General features: G+C 61.0%; 1 protein-coding gene across 4 annotated transcripts; it reads right to left on the bottom strand.

Moving 5' to 3' along the window:
- Positions 1-988: 988 nt before the first annotated feature.
- BOK (BCL2 family apoptosis regulator BOK) lies at positions 989-12925 on the bottom strand. Of its 4 annotated transcripts, none has more exons than XM_027966822.3 (5): positions 12664-12925; positions 11909-12160; positions 9282-9410; positions 2400-2563; positions 989-1656 (listed from the first exon to the last, which is right to left on the bottom strand). In XM_027966822.3, exons 2-5 carry the CDS (start codon positions 12129-12131, stop codon positions 1570-1572), a joined length of 603 nt encoding a protein of 200 aa, XP_027822623.1. In that variant the 5' UTR covers positions 12132-12160; positions 12664-12925; the 3' UTR covers positions 989-1569. The 4 variants fall into 4 exon arrangements, with proteins under 4 accessions (XP_027822623.1, XP_027822619.1, XP_027822621.1 ...); XM_027966818.3 differs by having other exon boundaries at positions 989-1660; XM_027966820.3 differs by having other exon boundaries at positions 2400-2584.
- Between the last annotated feature and the right edge of the window lie 13423 nt (positions 12926-26348).

Raw genomic sequence — 26348 nt, forward strand, 5'->3', positions numbered from 1 at the left:
CCGCTCTGCAGGCAGAGTCCTCACCATCTGCGGGAACAGGTAGTTTCATAATGATTTTAAATTTATAAACTTCCTGGCTTGTAGAGAAATGGCTTTATGAGACTGTTTCCTCTAGAATGAAGGGTTTCCTCTGTCTGACCAAGTCCAAGGTGTCCTTGAGGAAGCCTGAGTTTGCCTCACGCGGGCTCACCTTTCTTCTCCGTCTCTCCCTCGCAAAGTCGCCTTCTGTGTTGCCGGAAAGGGCGCATCCCCCTTGTCTTCTGCCCAGCACCAGTCTCCCCACGGGGACTGGAACCTGCTTTCCTGACTCTGTGTCTGTGGCAGCAGCTCCCAGGGCTGGAAACGTCCCAGGGGGCTGATCCCAGTGACGGGAAGCAGGGCGCTGGGGGACCCTTCCTCTACCCCGTCCCCCCCCCCTCCGACTTCCTGCCCTGGGCACCCATGAGACGCCCCCTCCCCGCGGACGGAGCAGGCAGAGCTGGGAGGTGGTGCTGGCCCCCATCCGCTCCGCAGGAAGGGAGCTGAGGAGAGTGGTCCCGGGGGGGCTGGGGCTGGGAGGTGGGCCCTGAGGGGGGCGCAGGGCTGCCCATGTGCACAGGAGCTGGCCTCTGGCTCTTCCCGCAGGAGGCGGGCCAGGCGGCCGGGGTAGCCGTCTGCTGCCCCCTGCCTGGTACAGAAAGGGAGCCAGGGCAGAGAGGCCACATGCAGCCGTGTGCCTGCGGCCAGGCCGCCCCCATCAGGGCCAGGACATTGCAGTGGGAGGGCGTGGCAGGCACGGGCGGGGAAGGCTGGCCGCCGTGGAGGGCAGGGCTGCGCGCACGCAGGTGCCAGCGCGCGCACGTGCGTGTCCGCGTGGGCCCGGCAAGGCACAGGGCAGGGAGGCGGCCTCCGCGAGGGGCCCGGGGCGGCTCTGCCGTGCTGATCAGTCATGGCGGGGCTGCCGCCGTCCATCGCGGGGGGGGCTGCAGGCAGGCAGACGGGCGCCCTCCACGGCCACTGCACTTTATTGGGGTCAGACACACACCATCGTCCTCATCCACGGGCTCTCACATCCACGGTTCCCTGCCACACGGGGACCCTGACGCACGCGTGGGGCACACATTCCCCCGGAAGCGGGTCAGGAGCCACCGCAGCAGCATCACACTCGGTGTGCAGGGTCAGCCGGCCCCACGGCGCCTCCGGCTTCGGCCAAGCTAGAGGCGCCTCCCTTGAGGACCGAGGCCAGCTCCAGTCCTGATGTGGTCCCGACATGGATGGGGCTCCCACTTCCTGCTTCAGGGCCGGGACGCGGTGCAGCCTTCTGGCCCAGGAAGAACGGGGCGGGCAGGGCTTCCAGGGGCAGCAAGGCAGAAGGGTCGGCACTGAAGCCCAGCTCCAGGCCTGGGGGAGACCCTCACGCCTCTGTGCAGAGGGCCTGGGCTTTGGAGGAGGGGCTCAGGGCAGGGCCTCCAGCGTCCACTCAGGGGCGGCTCCGAGGGTCTTCCCAGCTGGGGTGGGGCGGAGGGCCCCCTGGGCTCCTGCCTGAGCCAGCATCTCATCTCTCCGGCAACAGCATGAAGAAGGCAGCCTTCAGGAAGCGGCCAAAGCTGCAGAGCGCGGCCACCAGCCAGTGAGAGCGCAGGCCTGGGTCGGTGCTGACCACACACTTGAGCACGTCTGTCTGGGAGGGGAGAGGGCACAGTCAGGCCGTGCGGGGCGCAGTCCCGCCCCATCTGAGGCGGCCACGCCGCTTGATGGGGTGCCTACAGTCCAGCTGGACAAAGGCCCGAGGTTGGACGTGAAGAGGCAGGAGTCTGAGCAGGGCGCTCCCCGTGTCCCCTTGCGGACGCCGTGGGGGACGACCCCTTAGAACAGGAGCCCAGCGGACAGCCACTCCTCACTTCCCTGTTTCTCCCTAGTCCTGCCAAGGAGCGCAGCCCCGGAGCCTGACCTCTGGCCGCGCGGGCAGTCAGCGTCCTGGCTGCCCCGGTGCCCAGCCCCGCCAGGCCCGAGGACAGGACAGGCAGGGGACGGAGCTGCCCGTGTCCCACCTGCCATGAGTCGCCCTGGCAGTCAGACCTTCCCTGCCCCCACCACCCCGCCTCCACCGGGGCCCCAACCCCAGCCCAGGGCTGGCCGCCGCCCCCATGGCCGGTGGGCTGCACACACCTCTGCCACCACCACTCTACAAAGAAGGCACCGCTCCCAGCAGCCCCCTGGCCGGGCCAGCGCTGGGCAGGTGACGGGGGATCCAGAGACAGAGGTGGGACATGGCTCTGACCCCCCAGGGGGCAGGGCAGCAGGCTTAGCTCTGGGGGGCGGGCACGCCCCGGGTCAGCCTTGAGGCAGGGATGCAGCCCCAGCCGCGACCCCCTCCCCTCCAGCCCGTCACCTCCCCCCGCCCCCGCAGGGGCCCTCACCCATCCACCACGCCTCCGCAGCCAGGTTGCCAGTGTCTTCCGTACAAACTCCCCGAGACAGTCGACGAGGGCGTGCACCAGGGCGGGCTGGGCCTGCCGCACACAGTCCACGGCCAGCCCCGCGGCCACCGAGTACAGAGACACAACCTTGCCCCACGTGATGCCTGCAGGGAGAGAGAGGGACGCTGGCCACCAAAGGCCACCAAGACCCCGCTTAAGGCCAGCCCTCAGCGCCACCTGAAAGGGATGAGCCTCCCGGAGCCACGCGCCCACCACCCCAAAGGTGACTGGGGTCAGCACCCAGGGCTAGCCTTGACCACCAGCTCCCAATCGGACAGGGAGCTACGTCACCTGGTTGCCGTGCAAGTCCCGGCCACCATCTGCTCAGGTCAGCTCTGCCAGCCCCATGGGCCATTCCTAGATGTCCTAAGCTTCTGCTCCACACCTGCACACCTGGGCCAGAGCCTGGCGAGGACCCAGCCCACCTCTGCTGGAGAAAAGCAGTGCGGCAAAGAGGGACCTGAGCTGGTCAACGGGGCTCAGGGACCTGGTGCTGGAGGCACTGAACAGCAAGCAGCTTTGAGCTGCACCTGCCCCAGCCTGGTTGTCCCCGGAACAGAGCGGGGCGCTCGCCATGGAAAGAAGCTGAGGCCCAGCAGGAAGGGCCATCCCCAGGCACCAAGCTGCTGAGGGCAGAACTAAGACGGAGCCTCCCTGGGGGAAGGACAGACACGTGACAACCTGGGGACGAACGCCTGTCAGTCATAAAAAGCTCCTTAACACATAAAGAGGTTCTGCACATCACGGGAGAAAAAAAGACCCGCCGGAGACAGGAATGGCTACCCACTCCAGTATTCTTGTCTGTCTGGGAAATTCAAACAGAGGAGGCTGGCGGTCTACACTCCATGGGGTCCCAAAGAGTCAGACATGACGGAGCAGCTAACACTTTCACTTTCAACATTTTCTAAAGAAATAGGAACACAAATTATGAATAGCTGATTCACAAAATAAAAAACACTAACAATACAATAGACATAGTCGATAAAGCAGAAGTAGACGTTTTTTCTGGAACTCTCTTGCTTTTCGATGATCCAATAGATGTTGGCAACTTGATCTCTGGTTCCTCTGCCTTTTCTAAATCCAGCTTGAACATCTGGAAGTTCACTGTTCACATACTGTTGAAGCCTGGCTTGGAGAATTTTGAGCATTACTTTGCTAGCCTGTGAGATGAGTGTAATTGTTCAGTAGTTTGAACAGCCTTTGGCATGGCCTTTCTTTGGGATTGGAATGAAAACTGACCTTTTCCAGTCCTGTGGCCACTGAGAAATCTGTATGCAGGTCAAGAAGCAACAGTTAGAACTGGACATGGAACAACAGATTGGTTCCAAATTGGGAAAGGAGTACGTCAAGGCTGAATATTGTCACCCTGCTTATTTAACTTACATGCAGAATATATCATGCGAAATGCTGGGCTGGATGAAGAACAAGATTGCCGGGGGAAATATCAATAACCTCAGCTATGCAGATGAAAGCACCCTTATGGCAGAAAGCAAAGAACTAAAGAGCCTCTTGATGAAAGTGAAAGAGGAAAGTGAAAAAGTTGGCTTAAAACTCAGCTTTCAGAAAACTAAGATCATGGCATCTGGTCCCATCACTTCATGGCAAATAGATGGGGAAACAGTGGAAACAGTGAAAGACTTTTCTTGGGCTCCAAAATCACTGAAGATGATGACTGCAGCCATGAAATTAAAAGACACTTGCTCCTTGGAAGAAAAGCTATGACCAACCTTGACAGCATATTAAAAAGCAGAGACATTACTTTGCCAACTAAGTTCCATCTAGTGAAAACTATAGTTTTTCAAGTAGTCATGTATGGATGTGAAAGGTGGACTATAAAGAAAGCTGATTGCCAAAGAATTGATGCTTTTGAACTGTGGTGTTGGAGAAGACTCTTGAGAGTCCCTTGAAATGCAAGGAGATCCAACCAGTCAATCCTAAAGGATATCATTCCTGAATATTCATTGGAGGGACTGATGCTGAAGCTGAAGCTCCAATTACTTTCGCAACCTAATGGAAAGAGCTGACTCATTGGAAAAGACCCTGATCCTGGGAAAGATTGAAGGTGGGAGGAGAAGGAGATGACAGAGGATGAGACGGTTGGATGGCATCACCGGCTCAATGGACATGAGTTTTAGCAAACTCACGGCACACGAGCCCCGGACTGAGCGACTGAACCGCACTGACCTGCATACACTAGACATGTGAAAGCCGCTGACCCTCACTGCCACTCAAAGAAGCGCCAGTTAAAACGAGGTGTAAAGGGTCATCTACCAGGCTGAAAGTTCAGAGTGGCAATGTGCGGACCCAGGGAACTGTGCAGCATGGCCCCTGTGATGGGAAGGACAGCTCAGGGCACCTGCCATCACCGGTGAGACGACACGCCCTGGGGGCCGGGCCCTGGTCTGGCAGGAACAGCACAGGCGGGACGAGCAGGCCCCGGACCCCTGTTGCCGGGGACAGTCAGTCACAGGGGCACAAGTGAGCCAAGTGAACGCTTGTTCACAGTCACCAAGAGGCGGAAAGGGCAAGACAGGAAGATACAGGAGTGGAAGAGGGTGAGGTGGGCCACCTGCACAACAGAAGGTCATTTGGCCTCCAGAGGCAGGAGCTCTGATGGGGCCAGGGCCACGCCTGCTGAAACAACACGTCCCCGAAGGATGCAGACTCGAGTGTGAGTCCACCCCTGATGCGGCGGGGCCAGCAGGGCCGTGAGACGGGGGGCAGAGCGGTGGGCCCCGGGGCCGGCAGGGACAGCTTAGCGGGCCTGGGCAGCAGTGGCTGCGCAGCCCTGCGGGTGGACCGATGCCACCGAGTCGCACACTCTAGACGCTTAACTGGGGCTTCTCGCAGGGTTCCGTGACCCAGACGCCGAGGTCCCAGTGCAGGCCCAGGTGTCGGGGAGCTCGACCACACGCACCCCGTGGTGAGGTCAAACAATGAACAAAACGGTTCATCAGACACCACATGAATTTCACCTCAATTAAACGAAAATGTAAAAGCCCCATGGACCGGGCCATGTCTCACCCCAGGCCCACCTGTTGCTTTGACTCCCACCCCCTTCCAAGCAGGTCAACGTCTGAAGCCCCCGCGCCGGCCCCTGGCCCCCAGGACTCACTCCGCCAGCCTTAGCACCGCCCGCAGTGCTGCCCACCCTCAGGGCTCTGCTCACAGGCCCCCTCCAGGGGGCACCCAGGCCGCGGGGGCACCACGTCCTGGGGATGGCGCCATCACGCCGCGCTCCCTGTTCACCAGCTGCTCACAGCACACGAGCCCGGGCAGGCCCTCCCGGACTTGGCACCCCAGGTGGACATGTGGGCTCCACGCGACCGCCACAGTGGACCTGGAGAGAAAAGCTCTGGTCTGGGAGCTGCCAGCAGGCTGGTCTCCCACGTGGGTCTTGGGTATGTCCTATTTTCTCTGAGCTCTTAGCGTTGTTTTTTATGGAGATAGGGTCTCGCTACCGGGCGTCCCTGGTGGCTCAGGTGGTAAAGAACCCACCAGCCACGTGGGAGACCTGGGTTGGATCCCTGGGTCAGGAAGATCCCCTGGAGGAGGGCATGGCAACTCCCTCCAGTATTCTTGCCTGAAGAACCCTATGGACAGAGGAGCCTGGCAGGCTGCAGTCCATCAGGTCAAAAAGAGGTGGACACAACCAAGCAACTAGGCACACAGCAGTCTCAGTACCGTCAATTCATCCTTCTGAAGCGTGAGATCCAAAAATCTCAAAAAGAAGACCCAGATGGGACTTCCCCGGTGGTCCAATGGTCAAGACTGCACTTTCAGCGCAAACAAAAGAGTGAGATCCAGTGTTCTTAGCATATTGACAATGTTCCACAACCACCACCGCTGCTGAATTCCAGGCGTTTTTACTCCAAATCCCTGTCCCCATGAGAACAGCGTCCCTGTGACCCCACCTCCTGGCACTCTCTCCTCTACTCGCCTCTGTGGATGACCTGTTCTGGACATTTCACACGAATCAAATCACTCAGTAGGTCCCATTTTGTGTCTGACTCCAGCCAGGGAGCAAAACGTTTTCCAGGTTCCAGGTGCATCACCACCGCGCGCCTTGTTACGGCGGAGCAAGGCTCCATGGCGTGGACCGACCGCCCACCAGGAGACGAGCCTGGGCGGGGGTCCCTCTGCTGCTGGCAGAGGGTCTGAAGGCTCATGGACACACCCTCATGTGGACATGTGGCTTCCCTTCTCAGGGCGAACCCCAGGGCATGGAGCTGCAGGGTCAGGTGGGGACGCTATCAGTCACCCCACTGAAGACGCTGACAGGAGGCCCACCGCGGCAGCTCTGCCTCCTGCGTGCTGGGCTCCAACGGCCTGCCTCCACCCCCAAGGGGTGCGAGCTGGAGCCTCGTGGCTGGGCGTGCATTTCCCTGATGACTGACGAAGGTCAGCGACTTCTCACGGACATCTCAGAAGAGACAACTATTCAGATCCTTTGCTCATGTTTAAATGAGGCTGCCTTTTTAGCACAGATTTCTGAGAGTGTTTATCTCATGTGTTTTTTGATCTTTCCATGGTAAAATACTTTCTTCTTGTAATGAAAAGTAAAAAAATGAAAATACTTGCCAACTTTATGTTTTCCCACGTAAGGGAACCGAGAAGCCCCTTCAGCCAAGACGCAGTGTGGGGGGCTCAGCAGCATCAGGGTGCCGGCACGTGGGGGGCACCCAAGCCCTACCCTGCAGTCCTCGAGCCGCCCACCCCACCGGCCACAGCCACCGAGGAGAGGGGCTGGCCCAGGAGGGCGACGGGGGCGCGGGTCCAGCCCCTGGGTCAGCAGGCCAGGCCCCGCTGCGGGGAGAGGCCGCAGGGGTTCTGGGGTCCAGAGAGGTCGAGAAACCGCCTGCAACACACACAGCGACGAGGGCGCAGGCGGGCGTGGGGCTGCCGCGAGGAGGGGGCGGAGCCAGCTGGGGCGGAGCCCGGCCCGGGGTGGGTGTGCCGGCAGCCGGGGGGCTTGGGCGGTTTCAGACCGGGCCCCGGAGCCACTGCCGCCACAGGCCCGCCGCTCTGTCCGCAGGACACGCCTCCCTCCCGGCCTCCCGGGCCCTCCTGGAACCCACAGCCTTTCTGGGCTCGCCTCTGGTCGCCGGCCCTGAGTGGTCTGGGCAGGCAGGGCTGGACGCTCCGGCCCGGCCCCCACCCTCCCGCCACCGCCTTGGGCCCTGGCCCCCGCCTGCCCAGCCGCATTCCCAGAAATGACCCTTCCTTTTAAAGCCAGCCCTCAGCTCATAAACCAGCTGCCCGCCCGACAGCTCGGAGACACACACAGGCGGCCACCCACACGCCGGCGTCAGGCTGGGACAGGCCCGGGGGATGGAGGGGAGCCCAGTATGGTGGGCAGCCCTGGTGCCTGCCGTGCCCCTTCCGGGCTGGCCCCTCCAGCCGCCTTCTCCACCAGGCCAGCCTGGATGCCCCTGAGCCCCACCCGAGGGCACCCTGGTCTCTCCTCACCCCTAGGGGTCCTGCCCATGGTGCGCTGACCCTATGAGGCTGGCCCACAGCTGGCGGTCCCGTGTCCCGCACCTTCAGTGCCGGCCTGCCCGCCAGGGGTCGGGAGGCCCCTCAGAGGGGGACACAGGAAGGCAATACTCTGAGGGTGGGGTCAGCAGACGGGGCCTCTGACGGGCCTGCAGCCCCTCCATCTGGCCCCATATTCAGTGGGTGAGCGGAGGGTCCCTCTCAGGGCAGGGATGGTGGTCCTGGCGCCTCTGCCCCGAAGCCCTTTGGTGCTAAGCACGCCTCGGCTGAGCAAAGGCAAGGAGAGCATCGGGTCACACCAGCAGTCAGCTAAGGGCTCGAGGCCTCCCGGCTGCCTGGGGCCCTCCTCTGCAGCAGGCTGTGGCCCCAAAGGCCCAGGGGAAAGGGGGCCCTCCCCACTCTCAATGCTGCCTGGCCACTCACACCTGTCCTCCAGCCAGGATGCAGCCCGGAGCACTCAGCTGTGGGCCCGCACGGACTCCTCCCCGAGGCTGGGACCACCATCCGTGCCTCAGGGTCCCCGGCCGATGCGGCTCCAGGCGCCGGGGGGCACGCCGGGTCGTCCAAGGAGAAGGTGCTGTCCCGGGTGGGGCTCTGCTCCTGGACACCCGGCAACGCCTGGCACCTGCTCCGTACCAGGACCCGGGACCTCGGTGGCTGCACCGAGCTGGGCACCAGGTCACAGGTGGACCACAGGGAGCCCACGGGCTTCCCAGGAGGGGACGTGGGGATGGGGGGGAGGCGCTGGGGACGAGTCCGGGGGTCTCCCGTGAACCTGGAGGCAGGTGTGTGGACAGGAGCAGCAGGAGGTGCTCTCAGGTGAGGAAGTGAGGGAAGGAGGTGACAGGGATAGATGTCGCCCACCGCCAGGGCCCAGAGGGAGGCTCTGGGAAACCCACAGGGGCTGTGGGCCAGCCAGGTGACCCAGGTGAGGCACCCCCACTGCAGAGCGCCACTCTTGTGGCGGCGGGTGGGGGGGGGGGGGGACTGGCTGGCAACGTGCCTCTGCCCAGCAGACTCCGGTGCAGCAACCCCCGCGACTTTTCAGGTTCCAGGAGCCTGGCAGCGCCCACTCCGGCTGCCAGGGAGTGGGCATCGCACTGCGAGAAGCCCAGGTGAGCAGCAGTGCCAGCTGGCGGCCTGACACACGCCGCCAGCCAGGACTTCCAGCCAGTGCAGCCCCAGAACCCCGCGAGGGGCCCACGGCCCTCGGACCCAGGGAGGTTCCCCGATAAGCCCGCCTGCGCTGCAGCCCCGGCCCCGACAACTCCCAGGCCCCAGGCCCCGCTGGCACCGAGGGTCCCCGGCCTGGACTCGAAGCCTCACCTGCAGAGAAGATCTGGGTCGCCACGGCCAGGAAGGCGTCGGTCACCACGGTCTCCGACTGCAAGGAGAGGTTCAGCTGGCGGGCCACGTTGCGGTAGACGCTGGGCCGGATCAGCTCCAGCTCGTCCGCTGCTCAGGCACAGGGGTGGGTCAGAGGGGTCCCATGGGCCGGGGGCCAGCCCACAGCCGCAGCAGGGGCCCTGACCCCAGCCTGATCCCTGACCCCCGACCTGTCCCATGCCCACCCACTTGACACCACCCCCAGGGTCCCCAGGGACAAGGCTAGGGAGGTGTGGGCACCCCAGACCTGCCTGAGGGCTGCCCTTCTGACAAGTCAGCCACGCCCCACCCCCTTCCCGGGGCAGAGCCGGCTGGGCCAGTGCGGCGGGAATCCCGGGCGTGCCTGCTCAGTGACTCACAGCACACACCAAGCTGCCCGGGCGGGCAGCCAGCCCCAACGTGGGCAGGGTGGGGGCCAGCGACCCCACACAGGTGGGGATCCCGAGGCTGCCTCGGGGAGGGGCAGCCTCGCCAGGCCCAGCATCATTCAGGAAACCAGAGACCCAGCCACTGCCCGGAGGCGCCAGGCCTGGGCTCCTGGTGCCTGGCGGGGATGCCCGTCAGTGGAGGAACGCCCTCCTAGGGCCCCGTCTACACCATGTCCGCAGGGACGCGCCGGAACCCCTCTCGGCCCACGCACTGGGTGTCCCCCAGCCCGGCCGCCTCTCCAGCCAAAGCAAACAGGGAAATGCTTCCCACTGGAGGTCCTGGTGATAAGGGCGACGCGTCAGCCCTGGAGCCAGCTGCACTCCGTCCAATTCAGGAAGATCTGAAGCCAGAGCGGGACTGAGGCTGGTGGGGCCACGGGGGCGGTGGCATGGAAACTCCCAGGGCGGGCCTGGCCAGCCGTTCCCACGCACAGACCCGGGGGGCGACCAGGGGCTGGCCCCAAGAGACCAGGCCCGGGGGCGCGCCCCCGTCTCTTCCTGTTTGCTGCTGCTCTCAGAGCGGGGCATCTGTGCGGGGAGAGGCTGGGGGTGCTGGGGGCAAGGGACGGCTCCAGGGGGGGGGCTCACGTGGAGCAGCTCACAAGGGCCACACATTGGGAGTCCAAGCGACCTCCCTCTGGGGGCCCCTCGGCCACCTGACAGATGCTGAGCCCAGGGACTGGCCGTGAAAGCAGCTTGGGGAGGGCCCTGAGGCCTGGCCCTGCGGAGGGCCAGCATGGGGCACTTGGCTGGACTCTGCTCCCCCAGTCCAGGCCGGAAGCATCCCAGGCTCCCTGGATCCGAGGTCACAGTTCGGAAGGGACAGTGATTAGCGGAGCCCACAGCGGGGCTTTCCAGACAAGTTCAAACAACAGGGACCCTGGCCTAAGGCCCTGTTCCAGGCAAGGCCGTGGAGCTGGGGGCCAGCAGGGCCGCAGGGCGGGCCAGGACAAAGGAAGCACTTCCTCCCGGCCACTGCAGGGGCCTCTCAGCAGCCTGAGATACCGAATTCCCCAGGGCCCTCTGGAACGCTCAGCCCAGGCTTGTCCCTACAGCCCAGCTGGAAGAAACGGTTTGGGCCCTGGCCTCAGGGGAGCACAGGCAGTCTGGACCTTCAGCTAAAACCTAAAGCCTCGCGTGCTCCCCGTGCTCCCCAAGACCCAGGCGGGCAGCACCCTCCTGCAGCCCTCAGCTGCACACTACGCCAACACTCCTGGGCAGACCAGGTCTGCACAGCCTTGCCCCCAGGGTCCGCAGAACACAAGGGCCAGCCGGAGAAGAGGCGGGCGTCCCTTTCCACGGGGCGCTGCCTCCAACCCAGGGTCCTGGGCCAGTCTCTCAACCCACTCTGCCTGGAGAGCCACCCAGTCAGGGTGCCAGCTGAGCCCCACACTCCTCAGTGCACACTCCCCACGTGGAAGGTCACACCGCGCGGTGTAGAACTGGGCAACCTTAGTCCCCGCTGCGAGATGGGTTGAATGAGTCAGCTGCAAGGGTCCCTCCCTCTCTGCGGTCCTTGGAGAAGATGGAGCCAGTTAAGCCGATGACCCACCCACGCCTACACAGCAAGCTGTGCGGGCGGGGTCCGCAGCGGCCCAGCCTCTCACCATCTCTGCTCTCCTAGGCGCTAATTTCCGCAGGAGCCGGCGGAGGCCTCCAAACCCAGAGAAAAGAGCAGCCCACGCAGGACTGCAGCCAGTAACTGTGAGGACCTATTTTCCAAAACAAACATCAGGACACGTGGTCCGACAAAAGATTTTTGTGCCCAGCTGAGTACAAGGGTCACTCTGGAAATGTAGCCACGAAAACATCATTCCTCGCGGAGTTTTCTATTCTTTATGGCCAGGATGTGTGCAGTCTGGGCTCAGCAGGCAGATGGGCGGTCTGGCGGGTGCACAGGCCAGCTGACTGGGGAGCTAGGAGAGGGGGGTGCTGGAGGGAACCCCCGCCCGCCTTGCGCGATAGATTCCTCAGGGCACCAGGACCAGTCCCCTCCCTGCCCCGGAGGGAAGACAGAGGCCCGGCCACCCGCTGGGCTGCCAGTTCAGGGACAGCTGTACCCGAGGCGCTGCGTGTCCGCCCGACCGGCTGGAAGGGGCAGCCCGGGGACCCCGCCGGCCGGCCGGCGCCCGCACTCACCCAGGCGCAGCAGCACGGCGCACACCTCCGCCAGGCGGCCGCCGGGGACCGGCGCGGCGCGCTCGGGCGCGCTCCAGGAGAGGCCAGCGCGTAGCAGCCGCGCGTGCACGAACTCGCGGCCGAGCGCCTTGGCCTGGGCCACCAGCTCCTTGTCGGTGGGCGAGCGGTCAAAGGCGTCCATGATCTCGGCGGCGAGGACCGAGGAGCGCCGCAGCACCTCCATGGCGGGGACGAGGGCGGGGGACGCCGCACCTGCGGGCAGACGGCGCTCAGACGGGCCCACCCTGTCGCCCCGGCCGGGCTGCGAAGGGGAAGGCCGGCCGCGCGGAGGGCGGGCAGTGGGGCGCGGGGAGGGGGCGCGGCGCGCGCCGGGGCGCACCGGGAGGCCGGGCGGGGCTGGGCTCCGGGGCAGGGCTCCGGCCGGCTGCGGGTGAGCGCTCCGGTTGGTGCTCCAGCTCTTTAAAAGCGCGGAGTCACATTCTTTCAGATGCCAAGCTCAACCACAAGGATCCTCGCGGCCGCCGAGGATAGGAGGGACCGCGGCGAAATGGCGATTTGCTCCGGGGCCGCCGCACCCGCGCGCGAAGACTAGTGCGCGGGCGACGGAGGCGTGGGCACGGCCCGACCTGCGCCCAGCCGGCGGCCGCCGGGACCCCGGCCCGGCCCCGCGTCCTGGGCCGCCCGCCTCCGCGCCTCGCGATCCTCGGTGCCTGTCCCCGGCCTCGCCGTCCCCAAGGCTCCGCCCGCCCGCTCACCTCTCCCGCCGCATGTCTCGGGCGCGGGGTGGGGGAGGACGAGTGCTGGCTTCAGGACCTGCGAGCCGCCGCCCCCGCCGCTCGGGATCCTTCCATTCAAACCGGCGAGGCCGCGCGCCCCGCCCCGGTGCCCTCCCAGTCTACGCCGAGCCGGCTGGAGCGCCGAGTGCGCGGGGCCTCGGGCCCTCCCGGGGCTCCGGCGGCGTCGCCGGGGGCGAGGGGAGCTTGGGTAGCACTGCGCGACTCTCCTCCGGCTAGAGGCGAGGCTTGGGGCTTTGCCTTCTAAGGGAAAGGCAACCCCGGGGCGGAGCCGCGGCCGGAGCTTCCCCGCCGCCTCCCCGCTTAAGGAGGACCGGGCTAGTTCCCAGGGCGCGCTCTGGGAGGGCCTGGGGGCGGGAGCTGTCCCCGCCTCGCCCGGTGAGCAGGACCTAGCGCGGGCCCCAGCCGCGTGGGCTCGCACCCGGCTCCATTAGCTTATTGGTTTCTAGAGAGCCTTTATATATTCCGGGAGCTGTGTCCCTGGCCTTGCGCGTGTCTGGGCACCGTACCGACAGACGCACATTTGTGCGCGCTTTGACTGGAGTTAATGCCATTCTCCTCTGCCATCTTTGGTGCTGCTATGTTGAACAGTTTTCTCCATGACATCCAATTTATCACTTTTCTCACCTTCAGTGATTTTTCATTAGGACATTCTCCCCTGTTTTAGAAGCTTAATTGTGTTAGCATTCACATTTATTTCTGTGATGGATTGCAGAGTAATTCTTGTGAATATTGTGGTAAGGGTCAGAGCGTCTTTTCCATATGGATGTCCAGGGGACCATCACTGTGTATCGCAAAGGCCATCCTCTTCCCACTGATGTGGAGAGCAGTCAGCAGGATAAACCGAGCAGCTGTGTGCGTGAGGCTCTGTTCTGGGTGCTCTTCTGCCCCCTGCCCCATTTCTCTCTCTTGGTATGTGGGTTCTTATTTCCCAGGTCAGGGATCGAACCCACACTGTGGAAGAGTGGCTTTAACCAGTGGGCAGCCAGGGACATCCCTGTTTCTCTATCCGCAAGTCAGCATCCCACAGTTCAAACAACAAACAGGATGTGCCCACGTGCCTGAATTCACACGTGTACAACGCTGCACCCAGCATCTGTGAACGCATGTTCTTTCCATGTGTGCATAGGATGCTAAACGAAATAGATCATGTCCTGGGCCAGGGAGTCTCAACAAATTCCAAAGGATTGAAATTATACACGTGTGTCCTCTCTGAAATAAATTAAACCTCAAAAACAGGAAAACTACCAGAAAGCCTCCAAGGACTTGGAATTGAATATCACACTTCTAAATCATCAATGAGCCAAATGATAAACCACAGGAAAAGTTGTGGAATAATTTGAAATGCACAGTAGTGAAAATATGGCGCATTAAATGCTGCGGAAGGCAGATAGAGCAGTCCTTTGAGGAAAACTTATAGCTTTAGAAAAAAGTTTGAAAATTAATAGCTCTAAGCTGCAACTCAAGAAGCTAGAAAAAGAATAACAAATTAAAGTCCAAAGTGAGAGGAAATAAAAGCAGAAATTGGTGGGAAAAAAAGCAAAACTCAGGTGAAATCTATCAAGCCAGAAGTTGGTACTTTGAAGAGAATGCAGTGGATAAACCCCTGGAAATAATGGATTAAAAAAAGGAACCATAAATTCCAACGTCAGGAATGAAGAAGAGGACATGACCACAGACGTAGCGAACATTAAAAAGGCAGGAGGCTCCCCTGGGGATCCGCTGGTCGAAACTCTGCTCGCAGTACAAGCTGCCTCAGCTGCCGCTCGATCGCTGCTCGAGAAGCGAGATCCCGCGTGCTGCAACTCAGAGTCCCATGCCGCAGCTAAGGCCAGGCACAGTCAAAGCACTCTGCAAAGGTGACGAGAGGACAGTGTGAGCAACTTCACAGAAGGAATTCAAAACGTGAATGAAATGATTCACCAGAACTGACACTAGAAGCAATAGAAAATTCTGGATAGCCCTATAGCACTTAAATAAATTTAATTCACAATTTAAAACTTCCCACAAAGAAACTTCTAGGTTCAGATGGTTTCACTGAGGAATTTCTCTAAACAGTTGAAGAAGTGTCACTGACCTTGTGCAAACCTGTGTAAGTTATAGAAAATGAGGGAGCCTTCCCCGCCTCATTTTGTGAGCCCGTCACGACGCTGACCCTGATGCTGCTGGAAGGCGCTGAGCCTGTCTGCCTTGATCTGCAGAGCAGAGAAAATGATAACACCTACATTCTGCAGACAGAGCCAGTGAACCCGTGTATGAAGGAACTCGTCATATAGGAACGGCTCAGGAAATCAGCCCTGAATATTCACTGGAAGGAAAGCTCCAATACTTTGGCCGCCTGATGCGAAGAAGTGACTCATTGGAAAAGACCCTGATGCTGGGAAAGACTGAAGGCAGGAGGAGAAGGGGACGACAGAGGATGAGGTGGTTGGATGGCATCACTGACTCAACGGACATGAGTTTGAGTAGGCTCCAGGAGATAGTGGAGGACAGGGAGGCCTGGCGTGCTGACGTCCATGGGGCCCAAGACTCGGTCGCGACTTATCGACTGAAGAGCAGGGGCTCAGTAACTGTCAGCTGTTTTTTTCAGAAAAAACCCTGAAATGTGAGTGTGCATTTAACACACTCTCTAATACGGAGCCTGGAGCAGGACAGAGTCTGCCTGTGGCATTTCTGAAGACCCCTAAGATTTGGATGGAGGAGGAAATGGCAACCCACTCCAGTATTCCTGCCTGGAAAATTCCATAGACAGAGGAGCCTGGTGGGCCCCAGTCCATGGGGTTGCAAAGAGTCGGACATGACTGAGTGACTGAGTACCTAGTGAGATTTGGGATTACCCGTATTTTATAGATGAAAATGCGGAAGCTCAGAGCGGGGAGGGACTCGCCAAGGCCCCAGTGCAGGACTGAGCAGAGCCAGACGTGATTCCAGGGCCGGTGGACTGGACCTTTGACCGGGAGGAACCAGTGCCTCCCCCAGCATGTGGCCTCGGGCAGTTTCCTGCTCTGCTCTAAGCCTGTTTCCTCTTGCCAGAAATGGGATCCTGAGGAGGGACGCGAGCCCTGACCCGGGAGCCGTGGGCACGTCTGTGCAGCACGGCCCCTTCAGGACAGGAGCCACGTGCCCGGGGATGGAGGAGCCCGACCCTGAGCTTGTTCACGGCATCCTCGAACCCTGAGACTCAAAGAATCACAGAAGTGGGAGGTGTCAACCCCCCTGACAGGGTCACCCCCACCCCGCTGCCCCAGCAGATCCAGCCCTCACCCCGGGAGGCCGCTGAGAGCCTTACAGGGGACACGCAGGGTTGCGGGATCAGAGTGGGCTGACTCTCAGGGGTCTCCTCTCGTGCCTCTGCAGCCCCCACCCACCCCAGGGACTAAGAGTTGGGGCCGCAGTCTGGCTCCCACGCAGCTCCTGGTGTGCTGGGGGTCCCGCTGCAGAACCCCCACTGTCCCCTCTGCAGAGCTGTGTGGGCGCGGAGCGGGCCCTGCTCCCGAGGATGCTGCCTGGGGGTGTCAGTCCCGCTTTCCCGGAGGTCGGAGGGGCTGACAGCGACGGGGCTGCCCCTTGGGGCCGGGGCACAGGCAGCCCCTCCAGGCTTTGGGCTTGGGGGTGGGGTGTGCCTGGGGGCTTCAGCATCACTGGCTCAGAACTGTCCAGGGCCAGCCCCTCCCTGTCTGTTTTCTGCCCAAAGTTCATTCTTCACGGGAAATCAGAGCCCAGGCCAGAGAGAGGGTTTTGTATAAACTTGGAGGAGAGTGAGATAAACAGCCTGGAGCCCGCACCATACAGGGCAGAATGGCCAAGGGAGGGGTCCACGTGCCCAGCTTTCCAGTGCACCCCACCGTGTGCAGGGGAGGCTGGCAGGGTGGGCTCCAGGGTGGTGTGGCCTCCTGCCCCGGGCCCCCTGGACCAGCCAGGCCGTGCCTGCCCGCTTCGGCAGCACCCTAGGGTAGCTGTAAGGTGTAGCAGTAAGGTGGAGTCGCATGTCTGCAGTGTGGACGGGTGCCGTGTTCTGTGATGTGCTTGCACGCCCCCAGCAGCCGATGGGGCCCAGCATCTTCCCTTCCATCACCCTTCTGAGCTCCCGGCAGGGGTTTTTCTCGGTTTCTCCAGCCTGGCCTCTTTCTCTTATTGGCTGGGCCCTGTTCTTTATTTTCTGGGTGTTAATCTCTTGCCTGCAAATGTCCCCCACCCCCATCCCGCCTCCAAGACTCCTAAACCAGCCACCCAGGCTTTGTTCCTGGCCTTCTGCTGTGCTTTTTAAAAATCCATTTTTGTGACTGTTAAAAAGAGGCTTGTTTCTTTTTCTGCCCCAAATCAGGCTGGCAGTTGGTCTTGCATTTCCTGCTGGAGACACCTGTGCTTTTCCAGGACTTCACCCCTGAGCTGACCTACCCCGGCTTCAGGCCGTCGCCCTTCCTATACCTTTATTGTGCGGATTGATATCTGGCACAGGAACTTCAACTCCAGGCATTTTTGTGTGCGTTTCTTGTGTCCATAATCGAAAGAACCCAGCGGCTGGGGAGGGTTTTTCCACGACCAGCAGGTGTCCGGGGACCACGTCCCAGGCAAGCACTCTGCAAACGGCGGCTCCTCCAGGCGCCTCCTCGGAGGGACTCTGCTTCCACTGTGCCATTCTCCAGCGGGGCGCCTACGGGGCGGGGGGCGGGGTGGGGAAGGAACTAGCTCCCCCAGCCACACGCCTACCTCCTGGCCCCTCGCTTTCTTTCTCAAGAATCTTTTATTGAGGGAGTTCCCTGGTGGACCAGTGGCTGAGACTCCGTGCTCCCGGCGCAGGGGCGCTGGGTTCAGTCCCTGGGAACTGGCTCCTCCAGGCCGCAGCTAAGACCCGGTGCAGCCAAGCAGATAAAGAACAGTTTCACCTGTACTGGCCTCGAGCTGCTTCACCACGTGCTCCTCTGTGCTCCCTTCTGTGCCGGTTTAGCGCAGCGCACCGCAGCGCTCCCTGTGCTTTGGGGACCGAGCTTCTCCCTTCAATAGTTTGCACCTGCTGATCCCCGACTCCCACTCCACCGTCCCCCACCCCCGGGCAACAGCAGCTTGTTCTCTGTGCCTGTGAGTGTTTCTGCTTCGTTGGGGAGATCTTTGGTGTCGTATTTCAGAGTCCTCGTATATGTGATAGCGTACCGTGTTTGTCTTTCTTTGACTTACTTCACTTAGTATGCGGCTACAAATGGCAGTGTTCTTACTCGTTTTGAACGGATTAGTAATATTCCACTTTATATATATACACACACATACAGAATACAAACTGCACCTTATTCTTCCATGCATCTGTCGATGGACGTTTAGGTTGCATCTTGTCTTGGCTATTATAAATGCTGCTGCTGTGAACGCTGGGATGCATGCTTCCTTTTGAATTATAGTTTTGTCCGGATATATGCCAGGCTTTCCTGGTGGTTCAGTGTAAAGACTCTGCCTACAGTGCAGGAGACCTGTGGTCAATCCCTGGGTCAGGAAGATCCTCTGAAGAAGAGAATGGCAACCCAGTCCAGTACTCTTGCCTGGAGGAGTCCGTGAACAGAGGAGCCTGGCGGGCGGCAATCCCTGGGGTCACAAGGAGTCGGACACAATGCAGTGACCGACAGGCAACAGCGGCAGAGCACGGGCGGGAGTGGAGCTGCTGGGTCGGCTGGAAGCGCTCGCTCTCGTTTCTTTCAGGGACTGTGTGCCGCAGTGGACATGCCCGTTTATCTCCCCACCGACTGTGCCTCCCTTTTCTCCACACCCTCTCCAGCTTCTACTGCTGATGGACTTTTTAATGATGGCCATTCTGACCGGTGTGGGGTGGGGGTAGCTCTCTGCGGTTTTGACTTGCATTTCTTTAATCGTCACCAATGTTGAGCGTCTTTTCACTGGCACCCGATGGCCACCTGGATCCCTTCTTTGGAGAAATTCTGGTCGGGTCTTCTGCCCGTTGTTCAGCTGGGCTGTTTGTTTTTCTGTCACTGAGTCCCGTGTGCTATTTGTATGTTTTGGAGATTAAGCCTTCTCTGGTCACATCATTTGCAGTCATTTTCTCCCAGTCTGTAGGCTGGCCTCCTCTTCTGCGCATGGATTCCTTTTCTTGTGCAGAAGCTTGCGAGGTTGATCACTTTCCCTTGTTTGTTTCCCGCTTGTTTACCTTCGTTTCTGTCTCTGTTGCCTCAGGCGGCTCAGCTCAGACAGATTTCAGCATTTGGTGTATTTACGTCAGAGCATGTCTTGCCTGTGGTTTCCTCTAGAGTTTCATGGTGTCTTGTCTTATATTTAAGGGACTTCCCTGGTGGCTCAGACGGAAAGCGTCTGTCTACAATGTGGGAGGCCTGGGTTCGATCCCTGGGTCGGGAAGTTCCCTGGAGAAGGAAATGGCAACCCACTCCAGTACTCTCACCTAGAAAATCTCATGGACGGAGGAGCCTGGTGTCCATGGGGTCGCAAAGAGCTGGACACGACTGAGCAACTTCACTTTCTTTCTTTCCTCTAGAGTTTTATGGTGTCTTGTCTTATACTTAAGCCTTTAACCCATTTTGAGTTTATTTTTGTGCATGGTGGGAGGGAATCACTGGTTTACATGCAGCTGTCCAGCTTTCCCAGCACCACCTGCTGAAGAGGTCTTTTTCCTCTTGCATATTCTTGCCTGTTTGAGAAGGACTAGTTGTCTGTAGGTGTGTGGGTTTATTTCTTGTTGGTCTCTCTTTCTTTTTAAAATTTCCAGCTTCTTCTTTCCCGTAGGCTGCTGGAGGGTTCTGCTCTGTGTAATAGATTTGGAGTCATGCTCATAGCTCTAATTTTCTCGGGGCCTTCCACGTACCCCACAGTCCCCCCAGGCGTGTCCGAGCACCCAGGCTTCCCAGGACTCAGGTGACGACACCCAGCATCCGTGGGCCCTCATCCCACGGCCCCTCACTTCCTCGGGACACCCTCAGGACCACAGTGTTGTGGGCTGCTGTTACCCCACCATGCTTTTTCCCCCTAAGATTTATTTTTGTGTGAATTTCTTGGTTGTGGTGGGTCTTCGCTGATGCACAGGCTTTCCCTCTGTGGGAGGGGAGGGCTGCTTTTCCTTGTCCTGAGGAGGCTTCTCGTTGCAGCGGCCTCTCCGGCGGAGCACCAGGCTTCCAGGCCTAGAGCACAGGCGTGTGGGGTCCTCCAGGAGCAGGGGTCACACTGGTGACCCTGACTCGCAAGGCAAATGCTTAACCACTGGACCACCAGGGAAGCCCCTTACCCTGTCCGATGAAAGACAGGGCAACACAGAGCAAGCACGTTCAATGGTGCCCTTTAATCGTCCACACTGAAGGTGTGCCCTGGACTGCAAGGGGACCCAACCAGTCCATCCTGAAGACCAGAAGGACTGATCCTGAAGCTGAAACTCCAATACTTTGGCCACCTGATTGGAAAAGACCCTCATGCTGGGAAAGATTGAAGGCGGGAGGAGAAGGGGACGACAGGATGAGATGGTTGGATGGCATCACCGACTCAATGGACATGAGTTTGAGCAAGCTCCGGGAGTTGGTGATGGACAGGGAGGCCTGGCGTGCTGCAGTCCATGGGGTCGCAAAGAGTCGGACGTGACCCAGCTGAACTGAGCTGAAGGTGACAGCCCCCACAGTGGGCGAGGATGGAGTCTCCCCCCCCACCCCACGTCCCCTGTCCTCCCCTGTTAGCCTTGGCTGCCCCCGTGTCTGTGCTGTTCGCTGCTGAGCGGATTAGACGCGCTCCCTGCCCGGGGGTATAGTCGCCGCCTCCCCCCTGCATCCATGCGCCAGGCACATCACGGCCCTGCAGAAACGTGTCAGCCGCTTTTCCAGACAGTCGGGCAGTGTCACCTCCCGCAGTCCCCTGGCCTCTGACGCCTCCTCCTCCTCCTCGATTGCTGCCTCAGCAGAGGACGCTGGGCTCCATCTGGGGGACTCCAGGGACTGTGGATCCAGGGGCTTGCCCGCGGCCGGCATCCCAGGCCTCCTGCTTGGTCCCCATTTCTCCAGCTGTTCCGTGTGATCTGGTCCCTCCCTTTGGGGGCGGGGGTGGCACCCTCGGCTGTCCTTCCACGAGAACAAGAAGGTATAGCAGGTCCCCGTGGGGTCTGAGCAGAGCCTGGGGACTGGCGGCCTCTTCCTTGGGGTCCCTGAAAGGGGGTCCTCTTCCTGGGCTGCTCGAAAGCTTGTGGCTAGAGTGGAATCCGGAGTGCCGTCCGCTGGCTTCACACTCCAGGTGTGCCCGCCAGCCTGACTTTTGTGCCCTCCCCCTCATGCCCACCCCCGCCCCGCCCTGCCCTTCACCCCTTCCTCAGCTTCACAGAGCCGACCCTGCTGGCTGAGAACGGCAGACACCTGTTCTCCCCCAGGTCTGGAGACCGGACGTCTGAACACCCAGGCAAGACAGGCCCGTGCCCTATGGGTGGTGGGACAGGGGTGCCCTATGGGTGGTGGGGCAGGGGTGTGCTGTGCCCGCTGCCTCGGCCTGGCACTGAGTCACTGCTCTGTCTGCCCTGCCCATCCCGTGGCCCCTCAGCGTCCTCCTCACCAGCATGCTGATCGCTGTATGTAGGACATCAGGGTGACCCTATCCTAACTCGGTCACATCCGCTGTCTCCACTTCCGAATGAAGTCAGGCCCACTGGTGTTGGGGCTAGGGCTGCTGCTTCCTTGTCGGGGGTACACCTCCAATGCACAGCACCCACCGGGCACGCCCTGAGCAGGTGGGACTGAATGAGGGTCTTGAATGGGAGAGCATCCTGATGGTCAGGTGGGGAGGAGGGGTCGGCTCAGAGGGCGGGAGGATGTCTGACAGAAACCCCGTCACAGGCGGGCGCGGGGGGGCGGGGCACTGCAAACCAGGGGAGGCTGGCACGTCTAGAGGCTGGAAGAGCCAGTGAGCAGGCTCTCCCCGGAGTCTCCAAGAAAGCTGACCCTGCTGGCAGTTTTAAAGCACCCCCTCCCCCGCCGCGGATGGCTGTCTGATAAGACTGGCTTGTCTTGGTCTTGAGCTCAGTTTGTGGTGGTTTGCGGCCCCAGGACGTGCAGGAAACACCGCACTGTGGCTTCATCTTGGTGTTTAGACCCTGCCTTCCTCAGCCTGCTGGGGGACGGCTCTGCACTGCTGGCCTCTGACCCCAGGAGCTTAGTCATAAAACTCACACTGGTTCATTCGATACGTTCTGGAAAATATAGAAAACATGTTAAAATTTTGCACTGAAGACTCATGCTCTGGCTCAAGGGCAGCCACAGAGGGGGAGGGGAGAAGGGCCCGTGGGAGGGGCGAGGCCTGGGGGGAGGGGAGAGGGCCTGGGGGGAGGGGAGAGGCCTGGGGGGAGGGGAGAGGCCTGGAGGAAGGGGACAGGGCCTGGGGGGAGGGGAGAGCCCTGCGGGGAGGAGAGAGCCCTGCGGGGAGGGGTTCTGTCTGTTTCCCTTGTGGGCACTCAGCCTAAGCCTCACTGTACCATCCCAGCAGCAGCTTGGCATCTGTACCACGTTCCCCTGGACGGGCCTTTTACTCCCTCAGTCATGTCACTGGGTTTTGAAGTTCACATTTTTTCACGGTTGAGCTAGATTGCGTGTCTCTGGTCACTTTCTTGGCCTTGATGCCCAGCATCCCTGCGCCAGCAGGAAGGGGCAATTTGAAAGCTCCGCCTCTGGGCCGTGCTGTGGGACCCCCTGGGAGGTCTGTACCAGGATCTGAGCCCAACCAGGGCCAGCAGGTGGGGCTCTGTCCAGCGGGCACGGGACAGCGGGCCCTCGGGCTGGAGCCCGACCATCTTTCTCCAGAGAGACGGTGCTGGCAGCGTTCAGGAGGCAGAGGCTGGTGCCAGTCATCTCCAAACATCCTTCAATACTTTGGCCACCTGATGCGAAGAGCCGACTCACTGGAAAAGACCCTGATGCTGGGAAAGATTGAGGGCAGGAGGAGAAGGGGGCGACAGAGGATGAGATGGCTGGATGGTGTCACTGCCTTAATAGACATGAATCTGAGCAAACTCTAAGAAATGGAGAAGGACAGGGAAGCCTTGCGTGCTGCAGTCCGTGGGGCCACAGAGAGTCAGACACGACTTAGCGACTGAACAGCAGCGTTCTTCGGCGTTGGAAGGTGAAGCTGGCCGCCTGAGGCTGGAGAAGGCGGCCCAGGCCCCGGTGACGCCTGTGGAAGTGGCCGGCGGTGCCGCTTGCCTCTTGGCCATCCTGGGCGCTTGTCCTGACAGGTCTGCAGGCCGCCTGCCCGGGGCAGGATTCCCTGGGGTGCAGACTCGGGAAATACCGCGTGCCCCCAACACTCCAGACGCAGCGCCTACGTGGGCAGAGAGGAGCGCGGCTCAGGTCAGTCCCGGTCTCCAGGAGGCCAGGTTGTCCCCTGCACCCCACCCTTCATCCAGCTTGTTCTGGGTGTTCACCCAGGGCCACCCTGGGCCCTGCAGGCTGGGTGCTGAGCTCCCACACATACTGGCTGACCTTTGGCCAGAGTGGACACTCCTGGTTGAACGGCTCCTAGGAGAGGCCAGCTGAGGCCGGTGGGGAGGGAAGACCTGCCCTCGGGACCCCGCCCAGCCCCGATCTCAGAGTGAGGGCTCCAGGCTGCTTCGAGGCTGGGCCCAGGCCGAGCTCCAGAGAGAGAAACAGGCAGGCAGCCCTCAGGGGCGTCCCAAGGGTCAGGTCTCAACTCTGCCCACCTGCCCAGGGGCCGGCTAGGGTGAGGAGGGGCTCTGGGAGGTGGGCAGGGGGCAGCTGGTGACCTCTGCACCTTCTCAGGGAGGGTCAGAGGTGGGAGGAGGTGGGGCGCCTGCAGAGTGGGAGAGGGCCCAGGGATGGGCAGGCGGAGGGCAGGCCCCGGGGCAGGGCTCTGCCAGGGGCATGGGCTGCCTCCCTCCCTTTCAGTTTCCACACATGGGAGGATGCAGTGAAGAAGGGCCCTGACCACCCCCACCCCCAGCTCCAAGGGCAGCAGGGCACGCCGGGGGGGCCCCCCTGCCGCTGCCCACCTCCTTGTGGAGCTGGAGACCAGGGCACCCCCCTCCCCCAACTCTGACCTTGACCCTGCAGCCAGCCTCACACCCACTCCACTGAGGCCATAAACCGTGTATGATTTTCCTCTCGTCTGTGATAAACAAATTAACCACAGGTGTGGACCTGCCCGCCAGGCGCCAGCAGGGTGGATGGGTTGGGGGTAGCCCGAATGTGAAGCCTACCCCCGTGGGGCCAGGGGCAGCCAGGGGCCCGCGGCCCGCAGCCCACACGGCACAGAAAGCAGGGTCCTCGGGCAGCTCTGGCAGCAGGGGCAGGCACTGAGGGCCGGACAACCACAGGGCCCTCTTCCTCCTCTCGGGACAATCCCTTTTCCCGACAAAAGTTCTTTTTCTTCCGTTTTTCCCCCCTTCCTGAGGTCTGGAGGCCCTCTTTATGCACAAATATGCTATTTTGAAGCACTCTGCATTGTTCTGAGATTTCAAAGTCACGGCCAGCAGCCAAAGACAACATACTTTTCTGATTCACTGTAACAGTGAATCCTGGTCAGTAAGTATGCTTGGAAAACGAGGAAAGTGCAGAGAAAGAAAGGTTTCGGTCTGTGCTGCTGTTAGAGACCAGGACTGATTTCGGCCTGCCCTCACGTCCAAGCAGCACACACGCTTGCCAATGTCTCTGAAACCTTGCTTTGCCCTCAGGGCGCCAGCACCGCTGGCACCCCTTTAGTGCCTGGAGGCTGTGGGCTTCCGGTCCCATAACCAGAGGCTCCTGCCTGACCCACGAGGCGAGCCTTCCTGGGAGAGCCCTGCCTCTGCAGGCAGTGCCCCCCAGCTCTGAGAGTTGGCGCACCATATCACCCTTGACAAGGCCAGGTCTGCCCAGGCTCTAGATTTGAGTCTGCTGCAGGGACTGGGCACTTGGCTCCAAAGAGAGCTTTCCGGTCCTGGGACCCACCAGGGCGTGTGTGGTTGGGAGGCCTCTTCTCTCTGCCGGGGGCCCACTCACCATCCCTGCTGGAGCGAGGGAAAGCTCAGGCTCAGCATGGGTGTGTGTGGGCAGCAGGGTCAGAGTCTGTAGGCGGGCAGCGACCCCAGGGGCCCACGGTGCCTGCAGGCCTGCGTGCTGGCCGGCCGGGTCCCAGCAGCCCTCTGCCCCGAGGTGCCTGCTGCCTGGTTCCACCCGTCGCCCGCCCAGGGGCTGCTCCGCCCGGTGACACCGCAGGATGGATGGCCCTGCAGACCCCGTGGCGCCAGCCGTCGGCGTCCCCGCTCCCCACACATGCTGTCCTCTGCTCCCGCAGCACCCCCTCCTGTATCCCTGCATCCAGGGGGTGGTGCTGGGGGGACCCCGGGCACGGCCCAGCCCTCTGCACCCCCTTCCACAGCTGCGTGCCTCCTTGGAGGAGGCCAGAGGGGCGGGTTCAGCCCTGGGAGAGCAGGCCAGGCTGGCTCTGCCGCTGCCCGCCCAGCACGGCCTCTGCACCCTCTCTGCCCCCTCTCCACAGGGCCCACCTCCAGACTCAGCCCTAGGCCTGGCGGTTTCCCTCAGGGACCCGCTCCTGGGGCTGGGAGGCCCCGCTGGGCAGCTGCCCCCGCTCAGGATGCATTGCTCCGACACCCCGAGGTGAGCCGGCAGATCCTGGTGTGTCTGGAAGAGGCCGCCCTGTGGAGCAGAGGCGGGGCACCGACCCCACCCCGAGGCCCCAGACCCAGGCTCCCTGCAGAATTCTGGCGCCAGCACCAGGATCGCCTGGCCACTGGCGCCCCGCAGGGCACGGGAGCCCAGAGAGCCCGGGAAGGGGCGGCAGGGACAGGCAGTGCGGGGCCTCCCGGGCACCGCCAGGCTGGGCCTCGCCAAGGGCAGCACGAGGTCTGGAGGCAGAGGTGCCCCCGAGGCGGCCAGCGCTGGCGTCTGCCCCGGGACCCCCCGATGAGAGCAGCCTTGTGCGGAGGCCCAGGCCCCGTCCCAGCCTTCCGTGGCGTTCAGGAAGATGCACCAGCATTTTCCCGCGCACACGTTCAGAGCCTGCCAACTTCCAGATGCACAAGCTGGATCTAGAAAAGGCAGAGGAGCCAGAGATTAAGTTGCCAACATGCATTAAGTAAAAGCAAGAGAGCTCCAGGAAAATAGCTACTTCTGCTTCATTGACTACGCTATAGCCTGTGACAGTGTGGATCACAACAAACTGGAACATTCTTCAAGAGATGGGAATACCAGACCACCTGACCTGCCTCCTGAGAACTCTGTATGCAGGTCAGGAAGCAACAGTTAGAGCCGGACATGGAACAGTGGACTGGTTCAAAGTTGGAAAAGGAGTACTTCAAGACTGTATTTTGTCGCCCTGCTTATTTAACTTACATGCAGAGTGCATCATGAGAAATGCTGGGCGGGATGAAGCACAAGCTGGAATCAAGATTGCTGGGAGAAATACCAACAAAGTTAGATATGCAGTTGACACCACCTTAATGACAGAAAGGGAAGAGGAACTAAAGAGCCTCTTGATGAGGGTGAAAGAGGAGACTGGTGAAAGATGGTCGGGCTCCAGCCCAAGGGCCCGCTGTCCCGTGCCCTCTGACTTAAAAGTGAGCATTGAAAAAAATAAGATCATGGCATCCAGTCCCATCATTTCATGGCAAATAGATGTGGAAAAAATGAAAACAGTGACAGACTTTATTTTCTTGGGCT

Source organism: Ovis aries, chromosome 1 (assembly GCF_016772045.2).
Source record: "Ovis aries strain OAR_USU_Benz2616 breed Rambouillet chromosome 1, ARS-UI_Ramb_v3.0, whole genome shotgun sequence".
In the NCBI taxonomy this organism is placed as follows: domain Eukaryota; kingdom Metazoa; phylum Chordata; class Mammalia; order Artiodactyla; family Bovidae; genus Ovis; species Ovis aries.

Coding starts and splice junctions, on each gene's coding strand:
- BOK (XM_027966813.3), bottom strand. CDS start 12,131: ATGGAGGTGCTGCGGCGCTCCTCGGTCCTCGCCGCCGAGATCATGGAC. Junction 9,411..11,908: donor CGCCGTGCTGCTGCGCCTGG/GTGAGTGCGGGC, acceptor GTGCCTGAGCAG/CGGACGAGCTGGAGCTGATC. Junction 2,585..9,281: donor GACCCAGATCTTCTCTGCAG/GTGAGGCTTCGA, acceptor TTTGGTGGCCAG/CGTCCCTCTCTCTCCCTGCA.